Below are 16,245 nucleotides of genomic sequence, written 5' to 3' on the forward strand. Positions count from 1 at the left end.
TGTGTAGTTGTGTGTGGTCTTTGGCTGATTGCCTTTTTAATTGATGAGGAAAAACACATCAAGTAGAGGCCTTTTCTGGGAAGACATCACATAACTTTATTCTGTGGACTCTAGAACACAACTCTGGAATGTCCAAAAAATACCTTCCATCAATAATAAACAAATAGACAGATCTGTTCACAAGTGTTAAGCAATATCGAACTTGTATACATAGGTTGATACAGAGGTCACATAACAGGGACATAGTTCCTTTATATCAAATGCTGCAAGGGACAGATGATTCACTCTAAATTGCATAACATCTCTCTTTTCAACACACACTGACACTTGTCCCTATAATTAGCCAACTAAAATGCACATTGAATTGCTTTGTATAGAGCACCTATTGCACACCTGTTAGTATTGCTATTATTATACAACAGACAGTAGCCTACATATAAATGTTTGATGATAGCCTGTTTAGGATTTTGTTCATGTGGCCTCTTTACATTGTGCTTCTATAGGATATTACTGTCAGATGGAGGACTTGCATTGTTACGTTTACTATTACATTTGCCATGTACCATAGAATATGAAGCCTCCAACCCCTCAGAGAGGAATGGGAGGCGCTAGCCAAGGATATCACTCTCTTAGATTTGCCCACTCTGCGATTCTGAATGGCAATGATGAACAAGAGTCTGGACGGTCTGGTTTAATGCTGGTTGATGAGCTAAGCATGTGGGTAAGATTCGGACGTTGGCATGATGAGTCTTTGGTCATCTTGACCAGGTTTCAACTTCTCAAAAAGATCTCAGTCTTAAGATGATCCTTTCCCCATTGATTTGTAAAAGGGATAACAGATCTTAAGAGAAATGATACTTCTGAGAAAACAGGCTCACACAACAGTGCACCTAAAAAATATATATAACAAGCTTAGGTTTTATTTGTATTTAAACTCATCGAGATTCATTCAAAAATATTTCAAGCCAAATTATATTGCTGTACAAAACTGAAATGTTGCAGATTTTACAATACAGTCTTGTGCACGCTTGCACTGAAGTTTGCAACTGTAGCTTGTTAGCATTTGGCGACTTCCAGATAATTCAGTTAGCGTATAATAGACAAACAGTACAGTTGTTTGACAGAAGCTTACGGGTGATTTCACATAAAATATTAGAGCACAGAAAAAGCAATCACAGACGCCCCCCCCCCCCCCCCAGAGACATTGAATAGAGGGTATGCATGTGATGTCACAGAGGCAGAAGTCACTGTGGGGTCACGCCCACTGAGTCACAGCAAGACTGAGCTTGAATGCAGTAATCAGCCTAGATAATTGACACCTGCTGCTCAGGGAGGAATTTGACACTCATTTTGACACTCGTTCCCGATTGAGGGGGCATGTTTCAGTGGGTGTGCATACCCTCTATAGGGTTTCCCACTTGTAGGTGTGACCCATTTGAAATGTCATGCATTCTTATTTAGCATTGAGAGGGTAACAATAGCTTTTAAGTGTTAAATAAGTGAGTCTACTGAACAAGAAATCCTGCACACTGTCTCACTTGCAGTCAGGGTCCAACATTTCGGTCCTCAGACCTTCATTGGGTAGAAGTGAGTAAAGACAGCAATAGACCAGAACTGCGGCACGTCTTCAAGCGTCCAGCGTGAAGGCCACCACCCCTTTTATGGGGAAACCCACCATAGGAAAAGACTGTACAAGAAGCCGAAAACACTTCAAACAAACTATTTAAAACGGTTTAATTTGATATAGATATGCAGAAGAGTTGCCGTGTTGTTAGTTTCACTAACAATAAATAAATAAAAAAGATCTGCAATATATATGTTTTAATAGAGTAGGGGTGACACCGTCAATGTGGACGATGCATGTAACCTGGTGGAAACTGGATATAGCATTCATATAAGGCAAGTACCTTGTGTCGATGTATCTTGCGCATTCTATGGCCGGCCAAGTTGAAATATATTGTCATGTCATGGTGTCTTTGGGTCATTTATAAACTAAATTAATTCTGTTCTTTTTCTATAGATTTTGTTTGTACTGCATTTTACATTAAGTCAACTGCGAGTGGCTTGTGTTGTCCCCTAAAAAGGGGCACGGCCTTCACGTTTTGAGAATTACCCGGATGTGCTGGTCTGGTCTATACAGCACTACTGTATTATCGTGCTGTATTAACAGTGTAACCTCTGTGCGATTATTCTTCTTATGTACTGGTCATAAGAATCCTCAAGTGTGCAAGAGCCTTTCAAATTTCAATGTATACCGAAATCACACAAAAATGGCTTAGATCCCTGAGGGATCCCAGTTGTTTAAAATGATCTACTTGTGCAGTAAGACAATTGGACTTAAAATACGTGGCTGAATGAGCTGGATAAATCTGAATAGAAAATGAAATCCATTCGTCTAGCTGCTGTCGCTGAGCATGGCCAGTATGGAGCTAGCCTGTGACGCCAGCTTACTGTTGCCATGATCCGTCAGTTTACTTAGGCTATCCCTCATATTTAAAGAGTCCATCTCCTCCTTCATCACACCTAGAGCAGGGAGGGAGAGAGGGAGAGAGGGAGGGAGGGAGAGAGAGAGGGAGGGAGACAGGGAGGGAGGGAGGGAGAGAGGGAGAGAGGGAGGGAGGGAGGGAGGGAGAGAGGGAGGGAGGCAAGTGTGAGAAGAGTTGGGGAGTGGAAAGGAGAAAGAAAAGTAATCAGAATGATGCATGAAAAAAGAAGAGGAAGATAAAAGTTTCTCTTTGAACATCATGTCTGTCTGTCTGTTCCAAGTAATACTTTTGTAACAGTTCAGTCTCTTAAAGAGAGAGGAAGAAAATGTGAGATGAGCTGCTGGTTCTGTAAAATGGAAACTGTAGAAACGTAGAAGATGCACTTAAAAGCCTGTTAGCATTTCTCCATCCATTGTACCAGACCTGAGTCTCCTTTAAAGATGAGGTCAGGGGTCTGGTGACCTCTGGGACGGCTGCTATAAACTAGCCTGGGTAAACCCATCCCCCACGTGACCTGCTCTCAGACCTGCTCTCAGTCACTAGTGACTGGGAACTGAGAGAGCAGATCACGTGGGGGCTGGGTTTACCTAGGCTAGCTATAAACCACCAGCCCCCAGAAGTCTGCCTCTCCTCGTTTATGGCCCACACTCCAAGTTGGACCCTATTGCACATTTCTTTGGGTTGGGTTTGTGTGATTTCACAGGGTCATCATGGCACATTGATTGCGCTGCCTCGCCATATTGGACGCTTGATGGGCATGCCAAGATTTTCTCCTCCATGTTTACAGAGACAAACAAATAAAACACTTCCTGACTGCAGCTGATTGGATAAACACTTTCACTTGTTGGGCTGTCTGCCCCAGATTTCAAACTGGAAAAACATAGCGGCTCGTTTGGATACCTCTTATATTAGGAAAATAGTTAACCAAAATGTTTCTGAAAACATTTGAGGTGAGAAATAAGTTGTGCAGCTGCTGAGTCTGTATTAATTTTAGTTCATTTTCGTTTCAGACTCGAGTCGACTTGGTCACATCTCAGACTCTGTTGATGTTCTTGGGCCTGGAGCAAATTCTCCTATCCAATCTGACCCAGGGAATGGAGTTTTGCTGACAGTCCCAAATGTACAGAATATTTTTCTTTCTGGCGCTGAGATCGTCCTACCTTATTTCTTCAATTGCTGTAGATCAACAGTGTTGGGGTTAACCCATTACAAAAGTAATATATTACATGTAATATATTACTTTTAGCAGTAACTCTGTAATATAACTTATTACAATAGGATTTCAGTAGTATTATACCAGTTACTTTGTCAAGTAACACAAGTTACATATTGAGTAAAAAAAAGTATTATCAAAGCACATATTTAAAGCCCCATTCAGCAACTTTTCCAAGTTTTGCTATTGGAGAAACTGCGCCCTCTGGGTGCAATCGTATCGGTATCGATATCGCCATTAGGGCTGGGTTAAAGAAATCGCAAAAGTAGTGTAAGAAGTAACAAGTTACTCTACACAGACAGTAATAGTGTAACTAGTAATATGTAGTATATTACATTTTCAAAGTAACTTGCCCAACACTGTATATCAAATACACTCGACCATAATATACAGCAGCTCAAAAGGGCCGTCAATACCTGTGGTATCTCCTGCACTGCAAATAACAGATGATCCAAATGAAAGAGAAACCTCACTCATTTCAGCACAAATGTGTGGCCAGTAGAAATAAGACAGACTGATAGAGAGACAGACAGACAGACAGACAGACAGACAGACAGACAGACAGACAGACAGACAGACAGACAAACAGACAGAGAGAGAGACAGACAGACAGACAGAGACAGACAGACAGAGAGAAAGACAGACAGACAGACAGACAGAGAGAGAGACAGACAGACAGACGGACAGAAAGACAGAGACAGATAGACAGACAGAGAGACAGGCAGACAGACAGACAGGCAGGCAGACAGACAGACAGACAGAGAGACAGACATAGAGACAGACAGATAGACAGAGAGAGAGACAGACAGACAGAGAGACAGACAGACAGAGACAGACGGAGACAGACAGACACACAGGCAGACAGACAGACAGACAGTTCTCTCTATCCTCCTCAATATGAACAAGATAAATAGAAATAGAAAACATACTGGAGTTGGCCAGGCTGCAGATGAGGCCTAAAGCGCTGAACTTGACCTCTAGCGCCCCCGCAGGATCCTCCAACATCTGCTGCAGCGTGGGCAACAGCTTAGCCTCTCGGAACGGATCTCGCATAGACTCTGCAGTGTTCGCACACACACACGCACGCACACAAGCACACACACACACACACACACACACACACACACACACCACACACACACACACACACACACACACACAAGTATGCACGATTGAATGCATTATACATCTGAATGATTGCAGTTCATATAATATTCATTCTACGTCTATTTGAAGTTGTTGCTTAGGCCTACATAGCCTGGTTAAAAGCATACTGATCATGTGCGTCCTGGTAGCTCACCTGGTAGCACACCTGGAAGGCTCGGCCCTTTGCGCGGCCGACCCGGGTTCAAATCCAACCTGCGGTCCTTTGCCGCATATCATCCCCTCTCTCTCTGTCCTATCTACTGTCCTACTGTCCTACCTCAAAATAAATACAGGCCAAATGCCCCAAAAATAATCTTAAAAAAAGAAAGCATCCTGATGATGTGACCTCACATTCTGTTTGGCTCCACGGATCAGTGTGGACTTCTAGGATCAGTGTGGACTTCTAGGATCAGTGTGGACTTCTAGCCGCCCACATGAGTAGCCTACTTGCCTTGACAGACAAACTCACCAATTCCAGTCAGTAGAATGGCAAAAACGTCTCCGCTGGTGCATAATCTAGTTCTTGTTTAATTGTTGTTATTGAGTCTATCTCTACAATAACTGCATTTATGGCTGTTTACTCTACCAACGTGAATGTTACCACTCGTTGTGTTTACTCTACCAACGTGAATGTTACCACTCGTTGTGTTTACTCTACCAACGTGAATGTTACCACTCGTTGCTTCGGAGGACCCATTACTGTTGTGTGGAGATTCACATTTGCACACACTGCATGTATGCTGTAAACTCATAGATCTGTAAACTGCCATTGCTTTGCTAACCTGTACATCTGTCAACACATCTGTATTTTTATTTGTTATTCATTTGTTTTTGTATGCTTTCTGTTCACTATTCATTATTCATCCTTGAAGGGAAATAGGACAGAAATACAGCAAATAAAAAATAATGAAGAGTAAAGATACAACTTCCTCCTAATGACCCTTTTTCACAGCAGCCATTGTGTCTAAAAGGCAGGAAGTAACACAGGTGCAGGAAGAACATTAATGAGGGTTTCCAACCTCAATCCATTTAGGTATTCCAGTGCTGGGGCCCTCATTAATGTTTTGGTTGCACCTGGGTTACTTCCTGCCTTTGAGACACAAAATGGCTGCTGTGAAAAAGACGAATAAATCAGAATTCCGAGATGAAAGTCAGAATTGATATCATCACTGATGTCACTCGAGCATGTCATCAGTGAGTGACGTCATCCGTGATGATGTCATCAGTGATGTCCCTCGAGCAGTTACAATCTTACAACTATAATAAGGCGGCGTTTACTACTATGATAGGGTGGCGTGGCGTTCCACATCTGGGGTCCCCAGATTTTTGTGATATCAATGTGGGGGCACAAGCAAAAAAAGGTTGGGAACCCCTGGGCTAAAGAATGATCATGATGTGGAACCTGAGCATAATGCATTGCTCACATGGCACAGCTAGCTGGATGGAACTGTGTTGTCAGGAGAACCTTTGATTTGAGATAAAAACTGCTTTACCGATGGAAATGGCAGATGCTATTGCCAGGGCAACCAGGGCTTCGTTCTGCATGATGACATGTTCACTGGTTGCCATGGAGATGAGGTGCCGCACCCCATCTGCTTTGGTTACAGCATGGACAACTTCCTGTCAGAGGGAGGACATTACTGTAAGTCATTAAGTCATTAAGTTATTAAGTCGGTGTATGTGAGTGTGAGTGAGTGAGTGAGTGAGTGTGAGTGAGTGAGTGAGTGTGAGTGAGTGAGTGAGTGAGTGTGTGTGTGTGTGTGTGTGTGTGTGTGTGTGTGTGTGTGTGTGTGTGTGTGTGAGTGTGTGTGAGTGTGTGAGTGAGTGAGTGTGAGTGATTGAGTGAATAACGAATATGCCACTGTCTCTGACTTGTCTTATCACTCTACTGCCTTATTGCTCGTTGTGTCTCTTGTTGTTTTTGCACTCATATGCCCTGTTATATTTGTACTATGTTGTAAACGGAGTTCACAGCACAGGAATTTCACACGTGACACTTGTACTACGGAGTGACAATAAAAATCTTGAATCTTGAATCTTGAAAGTACATGTACTTAAGTACTTTTACTTGAGTACTTTCCACCTCTGCGATGATGATGGCATGTACTGTACAGTATGTGTGTGTGACTGACAGGGTTTTGGCTGTGTCGGATGAGGGCGGCCAGCAGGCGGTTGGCCTCTCCTCTGACTCCTGCATGGTCTTTGGCTTGGCACCACTCCATGACCCGAGCCAACAACACAGCATCCTTCCCCAGCGCTGAGGCTGCCTCCTCTGACACACACGCGCACACACACACACGCACGCACACGCGCACGCACGCACGCACACACACACACACACACACACACACACACACACACACACACACACACACACACACACACAGACACACACACACACACACACACACACACACAGACACACACAGCAAACAACGGAGCGGAGCAGCAGTCAGATCAAGAGCAGCATTTGCTTGCTTCAATGGACAATTCTCTTCACATGAGCACCATTTCAAATGTGCGCTGCTCAATCTTTTTCATTGTTGCATGATTAGAAATATCTTGTGTCCCCAGCTTAAGAAGCACATTTATCTCAAATGTACTTGAGGTACACGTAGAACAAGGGTAATTATAAAACAAATCCATAACACTATACAAATATTTAATCAATCCATAATGATACAATAATAATATAACAGAATGTCTATAACAACAGTAACTATAAAAACATCCAGACCAGTGACTAATACTATAATATATTCCAGCATGAGAATCCATGCAGTGACTGTCCTGACATGGTTATTCCAAGAGCAGGTACACATGTTTTCCCACACACACACACACACACACACACACACACACACACGCACACACGCACACACACAGAGACACACACACACACACAGAGACACACACACACACACACACACACACACACACCTTGTCCATCCACCATCATGCGCAGTGTACCCAGCAGTTTGAACTGAACAGGCGGCATGTCGGAGCGCAGGAGCGTCTTAATCCTCTCCGTCACCCCGTCCTCCAGCATCCGCACTTTATTGGTGGCTGCAAGACAGAGAAGTCAATCAAGTGTCTTATTACAGGTAGTGTTGAAAAACAGCCAGGTAAAAGCTATTAGCCAATTAGTGATCAACTACTAGAAAAGCAAGCAAAAGTCCAGACAATAGTGTAGATAATAAACAGATGGCTACTCTTCTTTTTTTTTGACCCCGTGAAAACGAGGAGGATGTGACGTTCGGTTGCTTGAGCTGCAGAGCGATCAGATCTCAATCGGATATCAATGTGGACACTGGAGACACATTACCGTGTGTAAATGTAATCAGGTTAAGTAATCTAGATACAATCTATATGAGACACATTTTAATTCAAGGTGTAGGGAGTGTCTGTGTCCGTGCATACTTTTCAATCCAGTAATCCCACATCTACGTTGTCCTTCAAAAGAAAATGTTATTATATATTTTTCAGAATGTAATTATTGAATGTGATTACTTTTCTTTTATGTATACACTTTTATGCTTACTTTTCTTTTAGCATGTAATTTACATCCCTTTCAAACTTCCTTCTTTTTGTTTGTTGATGGAATCTCTGTAGTTTGCTTAGTATCAGTACCGGGAATGGCCAGGTTTCGGAGTGCGCTCAGTCCGGCATGTTGAACAGAGACATCTCCTTCATCAACATGCTGCTCCAGCAGGGACAGGATGTGAGGAACCACGCCGAGATCCAGCATCTTTACACAATTGCTGTCTGACAGAGACACAGACATCAGGCCATCTTCATCATCATCTACATCATCAGGCCATCTTCATTCAGGGCTACTGTAGCACGCTCACCTTCAATTACCATTCCAATGTTGTAATCAAATGACATGCTCTTACTCAGTAATTCTATCTGATTACAAATCATATTCTCACAAGAGTGTAATGTTTCTTTCAAGGAAATGATAGTTTATAATGATGTATGAAACAAGGGACCATGTTGGAAATAAGTGTTTATACTTTCACATGTTTTATCACTTGGATTGTGCGAATCAAATCAAATCAAAGGTTGAAAGAGTGAATGCAGAAAATTGTGCAATGGTCAGTGTAAAAATATATGAAGAACAAAGATTTTACAGAGTTAAAAGGAAGATAGACAGAAGAGAGGTGTGTAAACCTATAAAGATAATAAAAAGTTACTACAAAAATCATGAAGTGAGAATGTATGGAGTATGGGGCTTGAAATGTAATCTGTTTAAAATGCCACAAACCACGTGTGGGTTTGTTCTGGTAAGCATCTCACCATTCCTGGCGAAGTTGGCAATAGCCAGAGCTCCAGACAACTGGAGTTGAGTGTTGGAGCTCTGCAGCCAGGAGAGAACGTCCTGGTACACCAGGCCTGATCCCTCACCAAAACACCTCTGCATGGACTCATCTGAAACACACATACACACAATCAAATCATTGGAAGTCATAAAAATCAAAAATGGCACATACAGTATTGCAATCAGTCAGGTGACATTGATGAAATCCACTGTAAACTTGTACCATGAGCCAATGAGCATTAAAATAGAAGCTTGCCTTGCGGCATCAAACAAAAGCGTGTTGTGTGATTGATTGTAATCAGAGTGACTTTGGGGTTGGGTGAGTGTTGAAGGAGAGGATGGGGACGAAGAGAGACGTGGAGTTGGCCTGTTGGAATGGTAGGTGCCGGTTAGCTTAGCTATCAGCTTTTTCTACAATGAAGCTACGCTAATGGTAGCTAGCTGCCAGGTCACGATACATACTGACCAGTTGTTCTATTTTAGAGTTTATGACCAGTGTTGGGGGTAACTCATTACAAAAGTAACATGTTACATGTAATTTATTACTTTTAGCAGTAACTCAGTAATATAACTCATTACCAATTGGATTTCAGTAAAATTATACCAGTTACTTTATCAAGTAACACAAGTTACAAATTGAGTTACATTTTGTTTTTATCAAAGCACATATTTAAATAAAGATCCAATAATGTCCTAATCAAATTGTGTTTTTATGCAAATAACCACTATAGATGACAATAGCAAAGGAAAATGTTAACATTTAGAGTTTTTGACGGTTTACCCTGACTTCAATCAGAATCAGAATCAGAATCACTTTTATTGCCACAGTATGCAAGTTACATACGAGGAATTTGTCTTAGTGTCTGTATGCAGCGTAGCGGTCACATCAATATACAGAGATAAGAAGTAGGAAGATAACTAAAGACAATCATAAAGTTGCAAGTGCAATCAAATCGAGTAAATATATACAATATGTACATGAGTGGTGAAGTGTTCTGTGGATGATAAATATGAATTTACGTTGGATTTACATGAGATTTACAGACTGAGTTAAATAGGCGTTAAATAGGCAGTGGATTTACATGAATTTACAGTCAGAGTTAAATAAGAGTTTACATTGAATGTAGTCTAAGTTAAATAGGCATTAAATGTGCAGGGAATTTACATGAATTTACAGTCCCAGTTAAACAGGCATTACATTTAAATTTAAATTAACAGGTTTTTTTTTGGGGGGGGGGGGGGGGGTTCAGCTGAGTTTAGGAGGAGGTAGTGAGTTTGTGTGTGTGTGTGTGGGGGGGGGGGGTGTTGTTGGTGAGGCCATTGGTGGAAGGGGTTTCCGGGCCTTGTTGGTGAGGCTGATGGCGGTTGGGAAGAAGCTGGTCTTGTGGCGAGTTGTTCTGGTCTTGGCAGACCTGTCTCTTGCCGTGGGGGAGTGTCTTAAAGAGTTTGTGGCCAGGGTGGGAGGGGTCAGCCATGATCTTGCGAGACCGCTTCAGTGTCCTGGCTGCATGCAGGTCCTGGAGGGATGGCAGGTTGCATCCGATTATCTTCTCAGCGCAGCGGATGATGCACTGAAGTCTGTTAATGTCTTTGAGAGTGGCAGCAGCATACCAGACGGTGATGGAGGTGAGGATGGACTCAACGATGGAGGTGTAGAAGTGCACCATCGTGGCCTTTGGCCAAGATGGCTGAAATTATTTTTCAGGATGGTTCCGGGGCAGCAATGTCATTCTGCTATTTATTTTGGTTAAAGTAATGCAAAAGTAGTGTAATAAGTAATGAGTTACTCTACATAGACAGTAATATTGTAAAGTAACGTATTACTTTCAAATGAAAGTAACTAGTAATATGTAGTTTATTACATTATGAAAGTAACTTGCCCAACACTGTTCATGACTGACCACAGCCAGCGTGGCGTTTAGATCTGAAATGATTTAGCAGAGGTTGAGTTCCGACATCTCCATTCACTCCAATGGACCAGTTACCTTTCAAGAGTTCCAGGAAGTAAGGTCCTGGATTAAGCAGCACTGTCGAGTTGCAGCAAAATAGACAGTTTGTGTTGTACTCTGAAAGGGTTTTTTCCCCCTTGAATCAAATTGTACATTAATATCAGCTTTATTTTAGCATGCAAAAGTAGCGCGATACCCATTCCTGGCTGTTCATTGGCTAATGAGTCTCGCATTTTGGTCCTCCGCTGATGCCACTCTCTCTCCAGAGGACACTACTGCAGACATACACCCAGTCACAGACAACCAATGAGCAGAAGGCATGCTCTCTGCAGACATACACCCAGTGACAGACAACCAATGAGCAGAAGGCATGCTCTCTGCAGACATACACCCAGTCACAGACGACCAATGAGCAGAAGGCATGCTCTCTGCGGACATACACCCAGTCACAGACAACCAATGCGCAGAAGGCATGCTCTCTGCAGAAACACACAGTCACAGATGACCAATGAGCAGAAGGCATGCTCTCTGCAGACATACACCCAGTCACACACGACCAATGAGCAGAAGGCATGCTCTCTGCAGACACACACCCAGTCACAGACGACCAATGAGCCATAAGTCATGATTGGATAATTTTTGGATGAGTATTTTATTTCAAGGGGGGAAATGCGGTTCAGTATCCCTTTAAACAACAATAGCACAAACTCGTGGAGAGAGAAAAAACTCTTTGTAAGGAGGGATTATGGTTAATGGGCTGCAACTTTAAGTCAATAAAAAGAAGCAAACGGACCACAAATAAGCCACATTTGGACAATATCTATACACCTGCTTCAGGTAACAGAAAATGTACTCTCCCACTCCACCCAGTTTTAAGGTTGAGTTGTTGCTGGACACTCTAGTTTAGAGATGCCACACACGGTCACGTTTGCATCACTCACCTCCTAAAAGCAAGGACACTATCAGGTTGGAGGCGATCTTGATGCTGCAGAGGTCGTGGGGGTCTGAGCCACCCTGCAGCCCTCGAATCATCTCTGATAACGCCTCTGGTACTCCTGACTCCACAAACTGCAGCTTCAGTGTATCTGGTGGTACAGCATGACCATGTCAGCTTGATTGTCCAATAGCTCCAATATTGCCCTTTTTTTTTTTTACTATGATCAGCCAACATTGTGTTCCAAATGTAGAAAAGATTCCAACAGGTGCCTAGTCAGTGACGTCAACAACAATAAATGTTCCTTGGTAACAAAATATTTCATAGTAATGACAAAACATGACAGTTTAAGAAAATACAATGTAAGGAAATATTAGATCTTCATATGACTCCTGGTCTTACCACTCTCGCCCAGTGATCCCAGTACTTCTAGTATAACATGTCGCCGTTCGGCATCAGGTGCCCGTTTCAGCTGGAATGTCAGCACCTCTGCCATGCTCAGGTCTGCCAGGGCTTCCCTTGCTGAGTCTGTAAGGATATGGGTCTATAACTATAGACAGTGTAGTAGGAGGTAACTTAAGGTAAACTACAAGTTACACAGTAACTAAACAAAACCAAAAAGGTTTAGTTACTCTTTAAATTTGGTAGCAGCATTTTTTTAATGGTGGATTCTCCACTCTCTCTGTTTAGAACAGTGACAGGCCCAGCAAATTTAGATTTTAGCTACACAACTGTCCCTGTTTTGGTTCTACTTTATTATAGAGACACTGCGGAGCGCGTCATCATTCAGAAACCACGGCCAAAACAGGGGAAAACAGAAACCCCCCCCCCCCCCTCCAATCCTGGTGTTCTCCTGTCGCGTGCATGGTTGCGTGTTGCACAAAAAGATCGTATATACGGAAGATGAACACTCCAACTTACTTCCTTGACAGCTAGATCCACATTTTTCTTCTCGCCAATTCTCAATGGCTTCCTTGTTTTGCTCAGGAGTACAAAAAATCTTTAACTGGTGATTTTTTACATTTGTTGTCTGCCCAGCCCACCACACAACAGCTTTCCCCCGTGATGGGCGTGGCCTATTTCATGCAGTGTCTCTAGTTGATAGTAAGAGCACGACATAAAACAGTGGGTCCGTTTTTGTTTTGTTTTGTTTGTGGGTATCTGTTCATTCATCTGTGCATTCGGGTCAAAACAAGGTGACATAATTAGTGATTACTGATTGGCCAAGAGGGGGACTGCAACATTGTTGGGGGGATGACATATTTAGTGTTGCAATGTTTATTTTCATATTTTCTCTAGCAGTGGTTCTCACAATACTGACCTACCACTGCAGAAGGAATATTGAAAGTGCTTGTTCGTTTTCAGGGTAAGGGTGGCCTAGAGCAGTGGTTTTCAAAATGGGGGCCGCCAGGAGGCACTAGGGGGGCCTCAGCAAATTAATGGAAACACTTAAAAAATATCTTTATGGGGAAGGAAATGATTCAGTTATGTGTTAATACCAGAGTATAATAAACAAAGAATATAATATTTTTTAATTAAAATGTATAATATATTTAGTGTAGTATTAACAAATAGAATTGAATCCTTTCCTTCCACATAAAAATCACATTTGTCATGTTATCTGTCTAATTGCCTGCCAGTCAAAACGTCATCACATTCATTGTTATTTCCCCCTGGTGTGGGTAATAGTCTGGAACAATGTTTATAACAGAAAACAGAAACATTGAATATGAAGAAATATTGAATATGAAGAAATTAGAAAAGATTTGAGATACACATGTAATTATTGGGTTATTACATTAATAAAAGTAAGGAAATATATTTTGAGGTTATATGGATGTGATTTTTGACATTTTCAATAGTATTGCTCAATGGGTTTCTTTCTACTTGCAATAGTGGAGCCGCAGCCAAAGGCTAATGCTATTTGGGGGGCCTTGGCATGGAAAAGTGTGGGAACCCCTGAGCCTATCCTACAGAAAGAGTGACACTCACATTCATACGAGACAACCGGGAATCAAACCAACAATGTTCAGGCTAAATATTGAGACACTGTGATGCTCCAGAGATATCACTTGGTGTCATACTTTTCATGTTCTTAATAATCACCCATGTCAGCCAGGTTACACAGGGCCAGCAAGCATTAATAATCACCCATGTCAGCCAGGTTACACAGGGCCAGCAAGCATTAATAATCACCCATGTCAGCCAGGTTACACAGGGCCAGCAAGCATTAATAATCACCCATGTCAGCCAGGTTACACAGGGCCAGCAAGCAGACGTTGACCAGAGGGTCATTCTCAGGATACTCCCTCATGATGGACACCAGTCTGGGGATCACACCACTCTCGACCAACTGGTCCTGCTGGGCCGCTGTAGTGGGAGGGGGTCAAATGACTAAGAGTTAAAAGCACAAATGTAAAAATTACAGAAAATCCAACACAAAGACTATTTTTTTTTTATATTTAAGTGATTTAAAAGACAGCACTGATCTCCAGGGAGGGAATTCTACAGTTTTTAGGGACCTGGATGGAAAAAGCTGCAGCCTTTGTTATCAACTTTCCCCCCTTTTATTTATTCAGCATAGTTGCGCTGAGAGCAATGCAAGTTCACACCTGAAAGCTAAGCAGTACAACCACAACACACTTTAGGCCACCACTGCCTCAAACGCCGTGCGTTCACAACAAGGCGAAAAACAAGCTTCACTGGCGCAAGTTATTTGCCAAAGTTGAAAAATGTCAACTCGAGCAAACGGACGATGAGGCGAAAATGCCCCAATGAGGCGTCATGCGGGCCCCAAAAATTCACATCACTCGCTTTATCCACCCCGCCCGGGGTGACATCACATCTACTCGTGCATTTGCATTGACTTTGAATGAAATCTCGTCTTGCGAATTTGCAAAAATCGCCCCGCTGTGAACATGCAGTTAGACTGAAGAACAATCAGCAGAGCCCTGGCCAAGGAGCAACATCTTCAGCTTACATTTGGGTTAGAAGCTCAGCAGCACCCAGGGCAGCCTTACAAGTCTAAATAGGACTAAGAAAACCACATCACTCTAGTGGCTTCCTGTGTGCCAGAGAATTCAGTTTAAAATTCGGGGATCACCATTTCAAGTTCTACACATTGAGAGAATTATAACAAGGTTTCACAATGAATGTGACGATGATAAATTGATGATTAAAAATGATATAAATATCAGTGTCTGTTTGTCTGTCTGTCTGTCTGTCTGTCTGTAATTCCATATTTAAGTCTGTTTCATCTTTAAAGTGACACTTCACTGAAAAACATTTGCACGTGATCTCACACGACATTCATTTAATTTGACAGTTATTTAGAGTTGATCTGAGTTAAGTAGATGCCAGTGATGTCATTGGAAGACTTGTCATAAATACAACCCAATGTTCCGATGACATCACTGGCATCAACTTAACTCAAATCAACTCTCAATAACTGTAAAACTAGATGCATGTCTATGTGTGAGATCATGTGCAAAATAAATCACCATTGTTTTTCAGTGAAGTGTCCCTTTAAGTCTGCTGTCCTCGGGGGGTACGGTGGTGCAGTGGTAAGCGCTGTCGCCTCACAGCTCGAAGGTCCTGGGTTCGATTCCCACCTGGGACACTGTGAACGCTGAAGGAATGCGTGCCCGTCCGCATGGGTCGTCAAAAGGGCCTTTCTGTGTGGAGTTTGCATGTTCTCCCCGTGCCTCCCGGGGGTTTCCTTCATATAGGAACCCCCTTCACCAAAACATGCAATATCCTGGTTGCTAATGTGGTTCCTCCTCTGGTCGTTAAGGGCGCCTGTTCAGAGGGAGGGGAACTGGTTGCTAAATTGTCAAATACTGCCGTCTGCTCGCTACCCAGGCACTTATGTATGTACTTAACCTAACTAACTTAACCTAACTAACTATCCGGTGTGCACAACATTGTCAGAGTAAACTCCGGCAGACACCCCAAAAACCTACAATCCGCTACAGAAAAATGTATATTGATTGTCTTAGAGTCTATTCTCTGCCTCCACATAAGCACATTGTTCATCATCATTAAATCCAGTGGCAGTGTTGAGCTTGCAGCTGCTGTCAGACCAACTCACAGTTATCAAAGCAGATGCGTCCGATGGCCCTGCCAGTGTTCAGCAGCATCTCCTGGTTATCGCTCTTCAGATGAGGAACCAGTGCAGTCACCAAGCCTGCCTCGAT

The 16,245-nt window shown here is 42.6% G+C and overlaps 1 protein-coding gene across 1 annotated transcript in view; it reads right to left on the reverse strand.

Moving 5' to 3' along the window:
- Positions 1 to 2,395: 2,395 nt before the first annotated feature.
- The window catches only part of LOC310789289 (rap1 GTPase-GDP dissociation stimulator 1), a gene marked incomplete at both ends in the record, with an annotated part of 22,048 nt that continues 8,198 nt past the window's right edge, over positions 2,396 to 16,245 (reverse strand). Inside the window, 11 exons of the mRNA XM_083650896.1 lie at positions 2,396 to 2,523; positions 4,629 to 4,757; positions 6,339 to 6,465; positions 6,978 to 7,117; positions 7,786 to 7,911; positions 8,476 to 8,610; positions 9,145 to 9,276; positions 12,057 to 12,200; positions 12,452 to 12,577; positions 14,291 to 14,419; positions 16,140 to 16,245. The exon at positions 16,140 to 16,245 is cut by the window's right edge and continues 20 nt beyond it. Coding sequence (XP_083507022.1) covers positions 2,396 to 2,523; positions 4,629 to 4,757; positions 6,339 to 6,465; positions 6,978 to 7,117; positions 7,786 to 7,911; positions 8,476 to 8,610; positions 9,145 to 9,276; positions 12,057 to 12,200; positions 12,452 to 12,577; positions 14,291 to 14,419; positions 16,140 to 16,245 — 1,422 coding nt within the window. The remainder of the gene's footprint in view (positions 2,524 to 4,628; positions 4,758 to 6,338; positions 6,466 to 6,977; positions 7,118 to 7,785; positions 7,912 to 8,475; positions 8,611 to 9,144; positions 9,277 to 12,056; positions 12,201 to 12,451; positions 12,578 to 14,290; positions 14,420 to 16,139) is intronic.

The sequence above is a fragment of the Poromitra crassiceps genome (assembly GCF_964638095.1).
Source record: "Poromitra crassiceps genome assembly, chromosome: 14".
Lineage (NCBI taxonomy): Eukaryota > Metazoa > Chordata > Actinopteri > Beryciformes > Melamphaidae > Poromitra > Poromitra crassiceps.